Source organism: Lampetra planeri, chromosome 2 (genome assembly GCF_965212315.1).
Source record: "Lampetra planeri chromosome 2, kcLamPlan1.2.h2, whole genome shotgun sequence".
NCBI classification, from domain to species: Eukaryota; Metazoa; Chordata; class Hyperoartia; order Petromyzontiformes; family Petromyzontidae; genus Lampetra; species Lampetra planeri.
Genome location: NC_136108.1, coordinates 15,327,115 through 15,344,862, shown reverse-complemented (window position 1 = coordinate 15,344,862; position 17,748 = coordinate 15,327,115). Strand labels below are relative to the sequence as shown.

Sequence of the window (17,748 nt, the reverse complement as noted above, 5' to 3'; positions counted from 1 at the left end):
TTTTTTTTTATATAAACGAAACTTCACCTAAACATGTAGTCTGCACGATCTTACCTTGCCTAGAGAACTCAGGACTTGAATTGCCTGTGCTGAAGAAGTTAAACGCGGCACAGATTGCGGTTTAGAGACTTTGGGGCCATGACGGTAAATCCCCGTCTCATAACCAGCCATGAATAGCTTAAACCAGTGGTTCATAAACCTTGAATGCAGTCTTTGCACCCCTTTAGTTCTCAATCGTAAAAAATGTATGTTAATACGCAGGTTTGATAAAATAAAGTAGTTGTACTTACGTGCGCGTGCTTAATTTGTTTCGATGATTTACCTTCTAAAAAAATCCGCCATGCCTCGCACCCCCAGAAAGGGCATCTCTCTTATCCCCAGGGGAAGCGTGCACCCCAGGTTAAGAACCACCGCCCGAAACCGTTGTCCCAGTTTGCCTTCATCGGGTCTAGATTGCCATGAAAAGTTGTCGTCAGAAAGGAGGCTCTCCCCTCTTGATATTGCGTTTCATTATTCTGGTGACCAAACACGTGTGTACGAGCACACATTGTTCATTCACAATTGCCCATGCAAGACTGACACGAACCCCCCCTCCCGAGTGCCCCCCAAGGTGTTGGATAACTGGTGCAATAGTAATAACACGGCAGCCTTCCAAAACTATGTATTGTACAGCCTTGATGGGGTTTTTTCTCATTCTCTGCAGTCACAGGACTCCCTGACCTGGGGTCAACTTCCACGAGTCAATGGTGAATTCTGCAAGCCCACCCCTTGTGACTGCTGCACACGGCAGTGCGATGAAGAGCACGTGTGGTTTTATGATTTGAAGCATGCATCACGTTATATCTAAAATAGACAACAAAACCATCCTGAACAAAGCAATCGAGAATAGTGATCCCCGAGCTCTTGAGTATTGTATACTCAACGTAGTTTATAAACAGCTGCAACATCGGTGGCCTCTAGCATTTACAGCTTCATTAGGGTCATACATTTTTGTACTACCCGAGTACAACATAGATCGGGTAAAAATGGTCTCGGAAGTTTAGGTCCCGGTTAACAGTGTAAAAAATGGTAAATATTAAGCTAAATTGTAAGCTACTTTGCAGAGATGTTTGGAGATAATATACAATGTTTATTGGAATGCAGATTTTTTTCAATCACTTCAAACACGTATGTCTGTGTTGCAAGAAAGGATGAGACGGCTAAAAACGTAGATGCAAGAGTAGACATTCAGATAAACGGAGACCAGACAGTGGCACTGATTCGTTCATTTGTTTCCCAATCTGCTTGTCCTTGTAAGGGTCACACGGCAGCAGCATACCGAGTAGGGCGGTCCAGACCTCCCTTTCCCTGGCAAATAACTCCAGCTCTTCCTGGGGAATTCCCAGGCAGTCCCGCCAGTGTCCTGAGCCGGCCCTAGGGTCTTTGCCCAGTGGGACATGCCCGGTAGAGTTCCAGGGGGTGAGTCTACCGGGGGGCAACCTTACAAGGTGCCCGAACCACCTCCACTGGCTCCTCTCGATCTAGAGCAGCAGCTCGACTTTGAGGCTCTCCCGGATTACCGAGCTCCTCACCCAATCACGGAGTGAGCCCGGCAAGACTGCGGAGAAACCTCATTACGGGTCCTTCTGCCCGCAATCTTATCCTTTCGGTCATTACCCAAAGCTCATGGCCATAGGCGAGGGTGGTACAGTGCCCACATCACTGCAGATTGATGGAACTGCAAAACAATATTAAGCCTTCACTATTTTTATTTTAGCGCTAATTTTACCGATAAGATCGATAACGTATTCATATTTCGTCTATGCATTTTTGCAAACGCTAAAGTACATGTTCAATAATGCACACAAATCAATAAACGTTCAATATTGCAGTTTAGAAAATTTACTTTAATTCGTAATTGAATGTCTGTTGTCGGTAACAAGTTAACCCTTTTAAAATGTAAGTCAAATATGCAAAGTTTTTATCCAATGCAATAGTCACTCTCCAGATCGTCTTTAGTCGAGCTTCAGTGCGTCCACATCACGTGATCATCTTGTGCCAACTGCTGAGCAAAAGTTGTCTCGGTCAGGGGGGCTCGTGGCCATGTTTTACTTTTAACACCCCAGATATAAATTGCCACGTTTTTTGTCACTTTTCATTGCGGCAAAAAAACATTTTATTTGGTTTTCAGCTTCGATTCTAGAAAATTATCCGTTTGTCCCGATTGCCAGTTCTCTGTTCACAGACTAGAAACGTTCAAGTTAAATTTGTTTAACAAAACTAAGGCCCCTCCATGACCTGCACGGCGTGGAAATGTTCTTATCTTGAAGTGGTTGACGAGAAAAGGTCTGTGCATAAAAGGGCACCACCTACAATATGGCAACAAAAAACACGCTGCTGCAACACGATGGAGAATGTTGTACGTTAACATCACAAATGAGACAAAAGTGGATGTCAGCAGTCTATCCCACACTCACATTTTTATTTTTCCAAGATGAGCACAACAGCTCATTTAAGCCATTTAACTTGCTGTTTATAACACAGATTAACTGCAAACATACGCATAACAGTCTGCGCAAACAACCAAGTCCAATATCAATACCAGCTTCCCTAAAAAAAAGGTTCGCGTGGAGATTAAGATCCACTAAATTTACGATTGTAGAATTAAGCAAATTGCCCATTATATACAGGAATCCGTCGCCAACCGCGGGATTCATGTATACACGGTTTATTATCTGTGTAGGACTTGAAATATCACGCCACGCGTTCTGTTGCTATGCAAGCGAGCAGCGTACAGTGGGGGGCATCTGAGGACGGGGTTGTTGTTGTCGTGGCATTGAGGGAGACGTCGTTAAGAGACGCGACAGGTGTTAGGGGTAACCGAGGAAGCAGGCCGGTGATTGGTCAGGAGGGTGAGTGGCTAATGACCAGGCGCCGGCCTGGCAGCAATAACATGGTCACGTGAGGCTGGGGGCCTGGGGGCGAGGAGGGTGGGGGGTGAGATAATTGATTGGGACTGATTGGTGCGGGGATAAAGGGCACAGCGTAACGGAGAGACGACAGTCTTGGTTGGGGTTGGAGTTGGAGTGGTTGGTGCCCGGGACAGAGACGGAGCAGCAGTGAGCAGGCATAGATACGATAAGGGTAGACAGAGAGAATACAGAGTACGGTAGCAGTGGATAGAGAGAATACAGTGTACGGTAGCAGTGGATAGAGAGAATAGAGTGTACGGAGTGAGTACAGAGTAGGGTAGCAGCGGAGTAACGGACCATGGGAGAGAGGGATAGAGAGCGAGCGAAATCGCGGAGCGAGCGAATGGGGAGACATGGAGTGTTGTTGATGACGGGTGGTGCATCGGAGCGAATGTAGAGACACGGAGCGATGATGAGGAGGAGGTGTGAACTCTAAAGCGTGAATAAACGAGACGAGAAAGACAACGAGAGTACGAGTCCTACATCTGTATACCATATTATTTGATTCTTTCCGTAAAGTCACGTAGATAGAAAATAACAAAATAAAATATATTACTTATTTATTTTTCTGCCAGCATGACTTTACCGACAGAACCAGAGTATAAAATGTATATAATAAATAAAACCAAAAACTCACGACGTTTCTCGATCGCAAAACAAGCGGTTGTCATGAGGCGGACAGAAAAGGGGGGGTAAAGCCTCGAATGCAACTGTTTATAAAGGTTTAGAAGTGGGCGTAGCCCAAGTGTCAGAACTGAGTGGGCGGGGCACAAAAGTCTAGGCTAGCAGTGGATAGAGCAAGCTATAGCCAGTAGTCTAGTTTTAAGTCAAAATTTATCTGTATACCAATTTACCAAACGCAGCCTGGTCCGCAACAAGCTCCTGCGGAGGGCTTCTCAGCGCTTCACCCCCATTATGTCCTCTTCTCACCCCGCCCCCCCCCCCCTTGTGCACATACTACTGCCTCTATTATATATAGGGTGTGTAGGAATATATACCTACAAAATAAAAACAATTGGGGGGGGGGGGTCGACAATTGTTGTAAACATGTTGGATTAACTTTTTACCCCCACATCTGGTGGGGGTCCACTTTGTGTAACTTTTTGATTCAGGCCTTTTGAAAGGCTCTCATAATTTATTTGGACAAACGGAATGCCAGGCTTGTACAACAGATTTTGCGGGGCCGTGGTTCTCCTCCAACGCCACCGCACCACCCATGGCTCTGCGTAGCTCATCAGCCGTTCCGTTTGTTATGTTGCGATCGTCGCAGCGCATACACTGCGTCGCATCGCAACAATACAGAGGTGTTCCGAGACTTACACAAAAAAGGCTTCTGCCATCCATCCTTACTTTTGTTTCAAAACCAGCAACCACCAATACAGGCAGCAGCGCCACTGTGCCTGCCCCCCTCACCTGTCCACTTGTATGTCATTGATAACCCGGAGGACGAGGATGGGCTGAGCCTCTCCTCCTTCTAACAACCCCTTCCCCCATAATCTCAATGTCATTAACATCACAACCATGGATTTCTACCCTCAATATTAAAGGTATGTAAAGCGAACGTAATGTATATTTGTTATTGTGTAATGTACTGTATTAGTGTTTAGTGAACAGGCAACTTAGTTCAGCCATGACAAGTCTGACCACAGCCGTGGTTCCCCTCACCCCCAATATCTCCCATAGGCCCTGCACTTCACCAACCACGGATTTGCCTACCACAGCCCTTTTACATGAACCGTAACCCCCACGTATGGCAAGGGATTACTGTACCTTCTTCATATGACATACAAACATTTCTAGGGAGGAAGGGCGAAATTAATCGACAAGAGCCAAGATAATTTGAAATGGGACCTGTACCAGCTTTGACGTTCTGTGCTGGCGACCAGAATCCTGCATTCACAGGTCGAGTTCCTGCGGGTCACTCATAAAGCCGGCCCGGTTTCGGGTCGGTCCAAAAACTTAAGGATGGCGGTTTCCGGAACACGTCGGGGGTCACATTCATCGCGGGTCGGCGGTGACCCGCGGCTGAATTGGGCAGAGCGGTTTTCGTTCAGTGGGCGGAACCACGTGCTCAATTGAGGGACGGTGTAGGGCTTGTATGCCAGATTGTTGATATTAACAATGTCTTCCACAGTCATTTAACATTAACTTAATACAAGTGCATATTCCCTTTAGTTTTTGTGAAAATGTCTGTTTGTCTCATTGCTACATACACACACATAGACACCTACATACACACAGGTACAAAAACAGACACCGATACAGACACGCAAGTCGCCATGTAAGTAGCGGTGACATTACAGCGCTTGTGCCACGCTAGATGCACTTTGAGGTCATGCGATGTGGCGAAATCTCTCTGGCAAGAACCTTGGATACACGCACATAAGAAGAAGATTCCCCATATAGCCTTTACCAGACTTATGGAAAGTGCTGTTAAAGAGCAACTACGAAGGTTGGCACGGCGCACAAGGGGGTGGGTGGCAACACCAAGCCCGGCCGCCTTTGTCTCGCTCGTCGCAATTACACACAGTAGCAGGTACTCATTTGACGCCGAGTCGACCTAGGGGAGGACCAAGACAGGTTCAAATAATCACTGGTCTTGGCTATGAATCGAACTCGAGTTGCCGGGCTTGTAGCGCCGCAGCACGCACACAGCTACACTTTACACGGTTACAGGTGAACATCATCTACTGATGGACACTCACGAAGCTGCTGCACGTCACAGGTCCCAGAAGACGACCCCTGCATGACAGACCGCGTTCGTAGCACTGCGCTACCTCTCCCCTAAAGACACAGATACACATCGAGATACATACACCTAACAGACAGGATGTACTATTCGTAAAGTATGTGCGCCATGTGGTTAAATGTTTTTCATTCTTTATACTGTATTTCGATTTCATACAAATTCTGGAAAATTTAGATTTTATTAAAAAAAATCCAGTATTTGAACTCTGAGAACTTATCCTAATTTAAACAAATTGAGGTATTTGCAAGTTAGGGTCGTATGTCTAATGAAAACGGGATGGGTCGGGGGTGTAACTGCACCTCCGATTAGCACAGCTGGCTACGTGCAGTGCGAAATAAGTTCAACATACATAACAAGTGGACCCAGGTTGGGTCAAATTGGGGGTCTTATTAAAGCGGGTCGGGTTGCAGATAAGACAGCGATGTTGAGAAGAAGGTTGCGGGGTCGGGTTGGGTGAGGCAGTAGCGGGGGTGGGGGACAGGTCTCAAAGTTAGAGACCTGCGCAGGACTTGACCGGTGACTCGGGGAGGTTAGCTAGCCTGGAAGCCATTGATAGTCCAACGTGGTTCTAGGTGAGGTCATTGCCACCAGCCGCTCACTAGCCCAGCACACCTTCTGACACCAGCCCTGCTGCACCAGCCAGCAGTTGAGCTCCTGTTTGTGGCCGTCACACTCGATGTCTGCGGTGACGTACACGACGTGCAGGGGTGACACGCTTTCTACGCGGGCAACCAGTACTCTGTCAAGCACCATGTCCCTGAAGATTGACCTGTGCAAATAAACAAAAGAAAGCCGAAGTTAACACTTTCCTGTCCCAATGACGTACACAAAACTGGAAGAACTAAAATATAATCTGTACCGCGGCTCCCACAAGGCCATGCGGGACGGCGTGTGACAGTTTGGCGCCAGCTATCATAGGGTGCGGTTGTGTCGTTAGAGTTCTCTGCAGTGAGTACAATGTCTTTATAAACAATGGCGCAATGCCACTCTAAATAAAATTCATGTTAACCGCTTGCACGTTCCGAGATTCAGTGGTGAACGGGACACCCACACTGCAACTAGCAGATGTCTCGGAAAGGAAAGAGGTTTAGGTTTTTCTTTAATATATTGCAAAATACAACTGTGAAATCTTAAACCATCTCAGGATTTTACATTATTAAAGTGTTGCTTTTTAAACAAAGTTGAAAATATAAAGCCAAAGTCAAAGCTATCTTCCATGCTGAAGTGAGATGTAGTGAAATCTTCAATGGCCAATGAACCAATGGTGAGATGTTCAGATTTGTATTGTAATGACCATCTTGTACACAGCAGAGCCACTTGTGACCTCTAACTGGTAGTGTAATTACAAAAAGAGATAATTAACCATTTGTCAACCCATGACAACCTTTTTAAAAATGTTACGATATTTTAACCGTAAACACAATCCACGAATGCACAACAAATATAAATTCGTAGCTTAATTTTATATATTGATAAAAATGTATAAGTAATTTAGAAACATATTACAATGATACCAATAGAATTACTTAATGTTTATCTATAATATAAATATTTGTGTGGTCACCACAACTACGCCTCTATATAGTTAGACTTATCCACAAATCTGGCTGTCGCCTGATGAAGCTAGTTGTAATTACTGGCGAAACGTCGTACTCAGATTGTAAATGTTGTGGCTTGGCTCTCCAACACATCGGTGTGCTGTACTAGTGACAAATTGGCATGTTCTGTTTACGTGACAACTCTTACTAGTTGGCTGTCGGGTGGTGGTGAATTTTAGCGACACTTTTATATATTTACACCATCTAACCCAAAAAACCTCTTATGGATATTGGTCACGAAAGCCTACGTATTAAACTGACTAAGTGTTTAATTACATACAATGCAACATATATCCTTCACAACACGACTCATAAAAAATTAGTAATCTTTCTTTTCATCATTATTCGTTACAGCTTTATAACTCATCGGTGTAGTTCTGCTGCCATTTACTTAGCGAGATCGCTTGTCCCTTCGCGAGTCAGAGAAACACCGTGCAAGCTACATTCGAGTGCCTGGAAAGGCACGTGAAGGAACTCGGGCTTCATGGCGTGCACCTGCGACTCGAGGACGCATTCCATCCTGCCCTTGTCCACGAGGAACACCTCCAACGCAAACAACAGTTGCAGCAAGAAGATCACAATATGCTCCTCTGACACCACAACACATATGGAGGGGGGGGACACTCAACAGGGTCTGGGAGACTGCAAAGCAGAAAACTCACTGACTCCAGACAGCAGCATGTTGAACTTCTTTCGCACGGTACGTAGCCAACCACGCTAATAAGGGGTGCGGGGGAGGGGGTTGAGCTTGATAGAGAACCATCGCTGCATTTCCTATTTACATCGATTAAAACACGCATCATTACACCCTGACCAACTTAACTAGATACAGTGGTTTCCACTACAGGGGAAGTTCTTAATTTTAGAACTTTCGTGACTGCAGGAATTATTATTTGTTTCTTTCGGTTAAGTCACGTCTAAAGATAAAATAATAAATTAAATTAAATAATAGAATACGACGTTTCGATTGCAACACAAGCAATCATCATCAGGTATAATGAAATAGCGACATAAAATCTAACCGGAAAACTATAGACAGACATATTAGCAGACAGATATCACCAAGATACATAGAGAGAGCAACACAGGTAACAGAGAGAGGTGGTCGTCTCTGTGGGGTGGCCTTAAATAGACAGAGGAGGGCGGACGCAGAGAGAGGGAGGGGGGTTAGAGAAAAAATTAGCATATCAATGAGTGGACAACAAAACGTGGTGCTGCAAGTGCGATGACACGGCAAGCAAGCCTGAAAATCAGAAGGACACACTAAAATTAAATAACCTAGTAAAAAATCGAAATGTAATGTAATACAACACAGAGGGTCGGTCAACACACAATTAACGCATAGCCTGGTTGATTACGTATTTCAAAGATTGCTAAGTTAGAATTTAAGTGTGAACATTCCAAAGAGAGGACACAGGCAGAGAGAACAAGTAGTCAGAGAGAGAGAAAAAAGAAGATAAGTTTCAAACTTCCCCGTAGAAGTGGTTCAATCTTAATTTTAGAACTTTCGTGACTGCAGGAATTAGTATTTGTTTCTTTCGGTTAAGTCACGTCTAAAGATAAAATAATAAATTAAATTAAATAGAATACGACATTTCGATTGCAACACAAGCAATCATCATCAGGTATAATGAAATAGCGACATAAAATCTAACCAGAAAACTATAGACAGACATATTAGCAGACAGATATCACCAAGATACATAGAGAGAGCAACACAGGTAACAGAGAGAGGTGGTCGTCTCTGTGGGGTGGCCTTAAATAGACAGAGGAGGGCAGACGCAGAGAGAGGGAGGGGGGTTAGAGAAAAAATTAGCATATCAATGAGTGGACAACAAAACGTGGTGCTGCAAGTGCGATGACACGGCAAGCAAGCCTGAAAATCAGGAGGACACACTAAAATTAAATAACCTAGTAAAATATCAAAATGTAATGTAATACAACACAGAGGGTCGGTCAACACACAATTAACGCATAGCCTGGTTGATTACGTATTTCAAAGATTGCTAAGTTAGTTTGGAATGTTCACACTTAAATTCTAACTTAGCAATCTTTGAAATACGTAATCAACCAGGCTATGCGTTAATTGTGTGTTGACCGACCCTCTGTGTTGTATTACATTACATTTCGATATTTTACTAGGTTATTTAATTTTAGTGTGTCCTTCTCCTGATTTTCAGGCTTGCTTGCCGTGTCATCGCACTTGCAGCACCACGTTTTGTTGTCCACTCATTGATATGCTAATTTTTTCTCTAACCCCCCCTCCCTCTCTCTGCGTCCGCCCTCCTCTGTCTATTTAAGGCCACCCCACAGAGACGACCACCTCTCTCTGTTACCTGTGTTGCTCTCTCTATGTATCTTGGTGATATCTGTCTGCTAATGTCTGTCTATAGTTTTCTGGTTAGATTTTATGTCGCTATTTCATTATACCTGATGATGATTGCTTGTGTTGCAATCGAAACGTCGTATTCTATTATTTAATTTAATTTATTATTTTATCTTTAGACGTGACTTAACCGAAAGAAACAAATAATACTACAGGGGAAGGTTTACCTCTTGAAAGATAGGTCTCCAAAACGAAATGTCCCCATCCCACAAAGCACGATTATCTGGGCACACCATTACTAGGAGCAAATTTTACAAGTTCAAGTTCATTTATTAGGTATAGCCCTGTGAGCAATTCGGCTCTTGAATCGGGTGCTATCGCAACAAACAGAAAACAAAAACATGAACAAGAAAACATCTTAAAGTGACTATGTGCAAACAAAACTTCCAAGAAAAGACAGCAAAATATTGCAAGTGAATAATGACATATCAAAACCATCTTTAACCAGGCAAACAACCCACTGCAGGGGGTGAAAATGTACAAAGGCAAGCATGAAACATCAGGAATTAACAGGAAACAGTGCCAAAAAGACAAAAGTCCAAAAATGCTAACAAAAATAAATCACATTCAAAAATATACAGATTGTCCATAAAACACAATATCACTGGTAAATCAGTTTGGAGTTGCGATCACCAGTATGTGGAAGCACAGTGAGAAAGGCCCTACAACTTACCTTGACCTGAAAGGGCGCTGGGTGAAGCTCACACATGCGAGCGCGATAGAACTGGTTATTTGAGCTCAGGCGCACCACCACCAGCTCGCCCAACGCTGGCAGTGTCGTGGTGGCCTCGTGGAGGCTATACTTGCTGTAATGCTCTTGCAGGTCGGCTATCATCTCTTTGTACGTGTCTAGGTCATACTGGTGTGTGACCACAGCATCCACTGCGCCTTTGCTGTGCTCGTCTGCGCGAGTAAAATCAAGGCGTAAAAAAAAGGGGGGGAAACTATTAAGGTGCAGTCCAGCGGTTTCTTGGTCATGCTACTGTTGGCGAAGAGGCCCTCCCACCACTAGAGACACCTCCAGACGGAATATATTTCACACCTAATGCGAAAATGTATTTTATGGTGTACAGTAATATAAAGAAAACCCTTGGAATTAGATGGACAATATAATTCTGAACACTTAACTTTCAATTATTTTGAATTATTGCATGGAAACGTCTAAAATATGAGTGCATAGGCTCCTCAAACTTAAGTAGCATGAGTGAAACGTTGGTCTTTTTAAAGAACCCATTCAATCGTAACTTAAACAGACTCCCATGCATTTTTCTGACTGCCAATCCATTTGTACACCTCAGTATATTATCAATACAATTTATTAAAGAAATGCAATTCACCTTTCATCAAAAACCAACATCTCAACATAACTATTATCACCACTAATAAAAAAAGGCTGCCCCTCTTCAGAATTATGGGGTTCTCTCTTTTCCTTGCCGATAGCAACCGTCCCAATTTATGTCTCCAATTTGACAAAGTTTGAGTCTGTGTTGTGCGTAGGGATGGTCAAATCCAGGAATTCAGGTGTCTAATTCATATCGAGTGAAAATTAGCTCCCCTGGTCCTTTTCACCTGCCCAGATATTGTCGTGGCTGTTGAATCTAGATTCGCTGGGGACTTGAAAGCCGTGGTTTAGGTGCGTCGATCATGGCGGGAGGGTTGACCATACTTCACAATGCTGGTCAATGTGGGTTGGGTGAAGTGAACACATTTTGTCTCCCCGAGTATCTAACTGATACAGGTGCCCATATCCAGTAGAGCTACTCAGGCCTGATAGGTGCTCAAAGCATCATTGCACCAAGCAGTGGTTCAATGAAGTAGCTTCGAGTTTCTTTGGGCATTTCAATTCCCTCCCAAATGCAAAATGCTCCTCAGAAAGGAACTGACATTATGTCAAAACAAGACCCTCTTCAAAAAAAGGTCTTAAAAAGTGTCTAAAAAAGCAGTGAGGATTTCCTCAATAACCAAATAATATTTAATGCTATGTTTCAATAAACTTAGCACAGCATAGGAAAACTCACTTGTGACCATCGTTGTGTTGTGGGACACTTTTTCAGGCGTTAAGTAAGCCCAAAAGCGACACAGGTCCTGGATGTTAGTGATGAAAAGGGACACCACAGATCCTTCTTGGGGCAGCTGCACATTGAAGGGTTTGCAGTACACCTTCTCTGTGCCTTCCATCAGCGCATCTGCAGTTCAGGACGTGCAATGCAAATAACAGCAGTGCTGTTACACTCTTGTACAAATGGCAAAGAACCCTCTGTGGTCAGACTGTTGATGGTTGCTGTTCACAAGCGCCTGTTAAGTGTAACACAATACATGAAGGGGGTCGTGTGGCCAAGGACACATGCCTTTGTCTCCCAAGGGCCGGCATTTACACATTGCACCAGGTACTCATTTAAGGCCGAGTCAACCTAGGTAAGGCCCAGAACCAGGTCAGATATTCGCCACTGACGTTAGCCGTGGTTTATGAGGGCAGTGCGCGAACCACTTCTCCACCACTCCCTCAACTCTTACACAATCACTATTTTAACGACAATTCCAATTCGAAAAAGATCCGTCACATTCATCTCAAATCATCTTACAACCAAACGCTTTGTGCATTTTCACTGTAAGTAAAGCTTGTCCAAAAAACACACAAAGGGGGAAACTCTCATAACTGCACCAATGTAGACAACTGTTCTGGTTTGATAAAATGTGAAGAAAACCTCAATAGTTGAATCACAGCATTACTTCCTTAAATCATTCCTTTAGATATGAATAAAAATGTTGCACTTTTAACATTTAGACATTACGCACGATTCAACACAACTGCCATAAATATGCAAACTACGGAATATGGAAGACAGAAAACGCAAAAACTAAATTCGAAATATACAAAAGGGAACGGCTGTAGATAAGATACCCGCAAAAACGGTTTCCCCGACCAACTAAACCAAACTCTAATGCCCACAATGTCCCCTGGTGCGCCGCTCACCGCGTGACATCGGCGTGCAATGCAAGTAGCGGCAGGTAACCCCAAACGTGCACGCCCCTCGCCGCCACATTCGACAGAGCTCGGGGCTGGAGGAGGCTGCGTGGCTCGGCGAGCAATGCAAGTAGCGGCAGGTAACCCCAAACGTGCACGCTCCACGCCGCCACATTCGACAGAGCTCCCGGCTGAAGGAGGTTGCGTGTTGGCTCGTCATCGCCACACCAGGGTCGTCCGGCGACACGGCATAGCTGTTCCTTTTGGAGAGGAAATCCTGGGCGCGTGAATCCCAGCTGTCCAGTGCGTGGCGGTCGTCCGCGTCTCCCGCGTGCTCGTCGCCCGCTTGCACGGCTCCTTCCGTATTGAAGTGGGAGACCAAGGCCCTCTCCGATTCTAAACAACGGCAGAGTGGTGCAATTGCATAATTTTGTTGGCCCACCACCGCTGATTGGTGCGAATCATTAGACTCATCAATGCCTTCTATTTTTCGATTTAAAGCTTTCGTGACTGCAGAGATTCATCTTCTTGGTTCTTTCGGTAAAGTCACGTAGAAGGGAAATAATAAAATAATAAAAATAAAACATTATAAAATAATTCTCACGACGTTTCGGCCACAACGCAAGCAGCCGTCCTCAGGTGAAGAACAGGTCTGTCGGGAAGATACTGCCCTTCTATTTTGTTCCTCAATAAACTTATTTAATCAACTAATATAAATTTCGGATATTGGAAGGAATATCACGAACCTGTGACTGTTTTTGACAAACCCTCCATGCTCTTCTCTGCACCTGTGCCAATATAGAACAAGGATGAACATTTTATCGTGGAAAATGAATTCACCCGAGTTAGGTAACTTTACAAAACAGCAGTGCAAGTTTCATAATCACTCACATCTTTGCACAGAGCCAAACGGATGAAAATGTTGTGTAGATGTTGGATGTATGGCGAGTTTATTGCACAAGACATTCCATCCTCTATAACAGTATCAGATGTCCTCAGGCTCACGTGTGGTCGGATAGTCTTATTGGAGGACGTTTGCCATCTCATTATGTGGTCTATTTTCTGAATCTACACATTTTTTTATTTATGTGGCTCAAAAATGAATGAAAGCAATGTAAACTTGGTGCAAAAAATAACACTTTTCGATAGCCTTTGTAGATACATATTTGCATGCGATTTTAAGTCAAATGTCCAGTAAATAGACGACTTGCATCCCTTACCAGAGTGTGCAGTGTGAGGGGAGCCACTTCTCCTATGCTTCATTACTGTGCCACTTTTGTCAGGCACCTTTTGGATTCCTTCGGTTGGCTTTTCATCCGATGTTGCACCCTTACGGCTCGCTTCTCCAAGATTTCGGTGACTGTTGCACGCGTTATATTTTGACAAACCTCCTGAGAAGCTTGCGGGTGACCGTGTGTCTAAGGAGTTGCTTGAATTCCCTGTGGTTGGTGGTACAATGTATGTAGCATACCCTGAGAGAACCATAAACTCATTCACATTGATGAATTGGGTTTCTGAGCTTTCCAGCAGCACAATGTCAAGTCCTGTTGAAGCACTAGTGCACGAGAACAATAACAAAGATTAGCCACATGCAATGCCACACACACCGATCTAGATTTGTCCAAGCCTAGCTTCCAAGGGATGCATTGTGTCAATGGATTATCAAATGATTCAAGTAAAAACTATATTTGAAAATGAGTAAATATTGTGCTTTACTAAAACCACGTGAAAACATGCAAGTGAATACTGAAAAACAAACAGATCACAAGTCACGGCAGTGCATAAGCAAACATTAACGAGTAGACAATTGCCAAGCCTGAGATTATCGAGTTCAGCAGAGAAGACAGACAGTAAGACCCTGGCTTAAACAGAGTTCAACACATGCTCAACACAATGAGTATCATTTTATAGATTTAGTGTAAAATTTCAAGTTACACAGCATATCCACGTACCACCGTACAACACCCGGGGGGTCCTTAACTTAACAATCAGCACGACTGGACAATTAAGAGTGGCTCGTGCGGAAATACTTCATGATGGGCAATTCATGTGAATGAATTTCATTTTACAGGGCAGGGGCGCCATAGTTAGTATCTGAAAATGTTTAGTGTAAACATCACGGGGTAATTGTGTGCCTATGAGAAGCATTGTTAATGAAGAGGGTAAACTTTCTGTACTCACTTTCTGTTGCAGATTTTTCCCATGAAGCTTTTATTGTTGCTCGTTAGTTGGACAAAGTGGTATAGAGCTTCTTGGGACCACTTCCTGCCACTGCTGTAGAACGAGTGACCGTGAAACATTGCTTATGTGGACCTTTTGTGTTGCTTCCAACACTAATACGTTGGTAAACGTAAAGAAAACTTGCACAGCATAACACTAAATATCCACAATCATATCAATTAGAATATTATAAGCAGTCACGAACATTTCCATTGTATAACCACATTACATTACCCTTTGGTTCTTTAGGCAAAGTCACGTAGAAAGAAGTCACATTACATTACATTAGATCATAGCCATCGGAATAACCCACTCTTTTGCATTAAAGAAATGCACGTTATGTTTCACTAAATAAATCAAATGGCATGTTAGAAGTCAAATGTAAAATTAGCAAACAACTCAAAACACCAAATAACTCCTGTCTCACAGATACGTACACTAGGCTGTGTCCTGGGCTCTCCAACATAAGCTCGCGTGTCACTGTGATATCACTTGCAGAGTTTAATGCACCAAATAATAGTCACGTCGTTTCAGAGTACTATGGCAGAGACATTTTATGGCCATTTAAAGTGGATTTTCTCATCACTCAAGCTTAAAACTCCGAGTGACCCAAAACCAGGACACGCAGCCTTGTATCTGCAAGCGCCATTTGTATTTTGGGCTGAATATTGTATTTTTTTTATATCCATGTGCACGATTTAGTTTTATGGTAAGTGCTCATGTATGCAGGTCATTTAGCACACACGTAAAGCCACTGTGATGTAAAAGATAGCGCACAGGACTTGCTGGCATATTAAAACATTGGACACATTCTTTCCCACAGACTAAATACATGAAGCCAGCAAGCATGACGAAGGGAAACCTGGGACAAAAAATCTGTACTTAACCAACCACAATCATCATCATATTATTGAAGTATATAAACACTAAAAGAACAATTAAATAAAAAATAACAGCAGGCTAATAAAACAGTCACCAAGAGTAAAGCCAGTAAAATTGCTGGCTGATGATCGAGGACCGAATGTAAATACTCGACTTGGATTCCACAAGTGCTTCGTGTGGTCAAAGGGACTGTAACACGGATGAGAATTGTGGTTTTAAGAGGGCGTTGAGAACAGGACAAACTAACCAGTAAACCCGTGAAAACAAAGTTTTTCACTATAAATCCTTTATATGCGTGGCATCGGGGCGGCTAGAGTCCTCTCGTCCTCTGGCAGCATTAAATTGGTAATTCAATATTTAAAACATTTTCCCTAAACAGTGTAAAATTTTGGAAAAAAATTTCACGAAAATGCATTGTCACGCACAACGAGTCTGTGTGCAAAATGTCAGCTCGATTGGATCACGGGAAGTGGGTTAAAAAACGACCTAAAGATTTGCACGGTCCTAAGCAAGCAAGCAAGCGAACTTAATATAAAGGATTTAAAAATGGATGCAGTGCGAGGCTCACAGGGGTGCCCGACTGCCGTGCAGCCTCCTCGGAATAACCAAAGGCAGAACGGCAAGGAGGAAGCCAAAGGTGGCAGCGGATGTGAGAAGCATCGCAAAAGCCCGTGTTGAGAGTAAGTGCTGGCATATGTTGACCTCCGAACCCGCAGTTAACAACGATGAGCGAAGACAGAGACAGAAAACGACTACGATGGAGAAACTCGGAGAAACGGGTGTCATAGTTGACACAAAGTGTAAATGAAACCAGACAGAATACCAATTTGGTGCTACATATGAATCTTGATGGAACATGGAAAGCAATAAGTCAGAGAAACAGATCAAAGACATAGTAAGGACAGATCTGAAATAATAAAGTCTGGAGGAATCCTCTAAAGCAGCAAGACTGATTCAAGGCAGGAAAAAGTGTGAGGCATTCGTTACTGTGAAGCGGATGAAATGCAACTGAACAGAGGAAAGTGTGAGTGATCTTAGAGTGCAAGTTATCTTTTAATCCCTCAGTTAAGGCTGAAAAACAACAGTTCTTACATGCAATTAACTTGTTATTCTAAATATATTTACTGCAGCTGCTTGAGAACATATCATGTATTAAAACTATTTACAAATTCCTGTCCATAAAATAAAGCCTTCTTTACAACAGGCATCACTTACTCATTTTGTTCCGTGGGTTGGATGTTGAACATTGAGCATCTCTGAGCAAAAGCTGGATATTTCTCAAATTTCGGAAAAAGTATTTTCACTTCAAACCTGTAGAGATTAAATGGATTCATCTCAGAAAAGCATCAACACAAAAGCATAACAAAGCACAATAGTGCAACAAACTTGCATAGAACACCATTTCTTTCAATATTTTTTTACATTCAAAGCAATTTTAATAGTTTAGAAAATAACTATACAAGTGAATATGTTAACCATTATCTATTTAAATGTATTTAAAGACTGCTGTTAAAAACACTGCATAGTCTCACTCCGGTAATGTTTAAGTACAGTAAAACCTTGGATTGCGAGAAACTTGGTCTGCGAGTGTTTTGCAAGACGAGCAAACATTTTAAATAAATATTAATTTGATAAACGAGCTATGTCTTGCAATACGAGTACTATAGTACATACAGTATCTGCTTTGTCTGCCGAGCGTCACGTGATCACAACTGAGCCTTTGGTTCTTCTCTCTCTCGCTGCGGGATTGTGGGTAATCGTCTCCCATGCTCGGTCTCAGTCGGCGTGCCTCACTCGTATATAGTCAACATCCGTGCGAGCGTTTACTGTTTACTACAGTATAGTGTTGTGACCACGTGTGTGTGCGTAAAGCATTTTATTTATTTTGTATCCAAGTGTAGTGACTGTTCTTTAGTAACTGTACTGCAAGTGAAAGTCGTCCTACACAATAACCCTCCTCTCCTCTCGTCTCCCTCACACCAGCCACGATAAAATTT

The 17,748-nt window shown here is 43.3% G+C and overlaps 1 protein-coding gene across 3 annotated transcripts in view; it reads right to left on the bottom strand.

Moving 5' to 3' along the window:
• Positions 1-1,689: 1,689 nt before the first annotated feature.
• LOC144728870 (uncharacterized) overlaps positions 1,690-17,748 on the bottom strand; it is a 33,288-nt gene continuing 17,229 nt past the window's right edge. The window contains exons 14-23 of one of the 3 annotated variants that reach the window (XM_078608581.1): positions 16,967-17,062; positions 14,831-14,923; positions 13,870-14,204; positions 13,396-13,437; positions 12,659-13,045; positions 11,703-11,870; positions 10,358-10,587; positions 7,690-7,841; positions 6,313-6,469; positions 1,690-2,376 (exon numbers count right to left, since the gene is read on the bottom strand). In XM_078608581.1, coding sequence (XP_078464707.1) covers positions 2,299-2,376; positions 6,313-6,469; positions 7,690-7,841; positions 10,358-10,587; positions 11,703-11,870; positions 12,659-13,045; positions 13,396-13,437; positions 13,870-14,204; positions 14,831-14,923; positions 16,967-17,062 — 1,738 coding nt within the window. In that variant the 3' untranslated portion in view covers positions 1,690-2,298. Of the gene's footprint in view, positions 2,377-2,440; positions 6,470-7,689; positions 7,842-10,357; positions 10,588-11,702; positions 11,871-12,658; positions 13,046-13,395; positions 13,438-13,869; positions 14,205-14,830; positions 14,924-16,966; positions 17,063-17,748 lie in introns of those variants that run through there. The other 2 variants (XM_078608572.1, XM_078608588.1) reach the window with 2 other exon arrangements.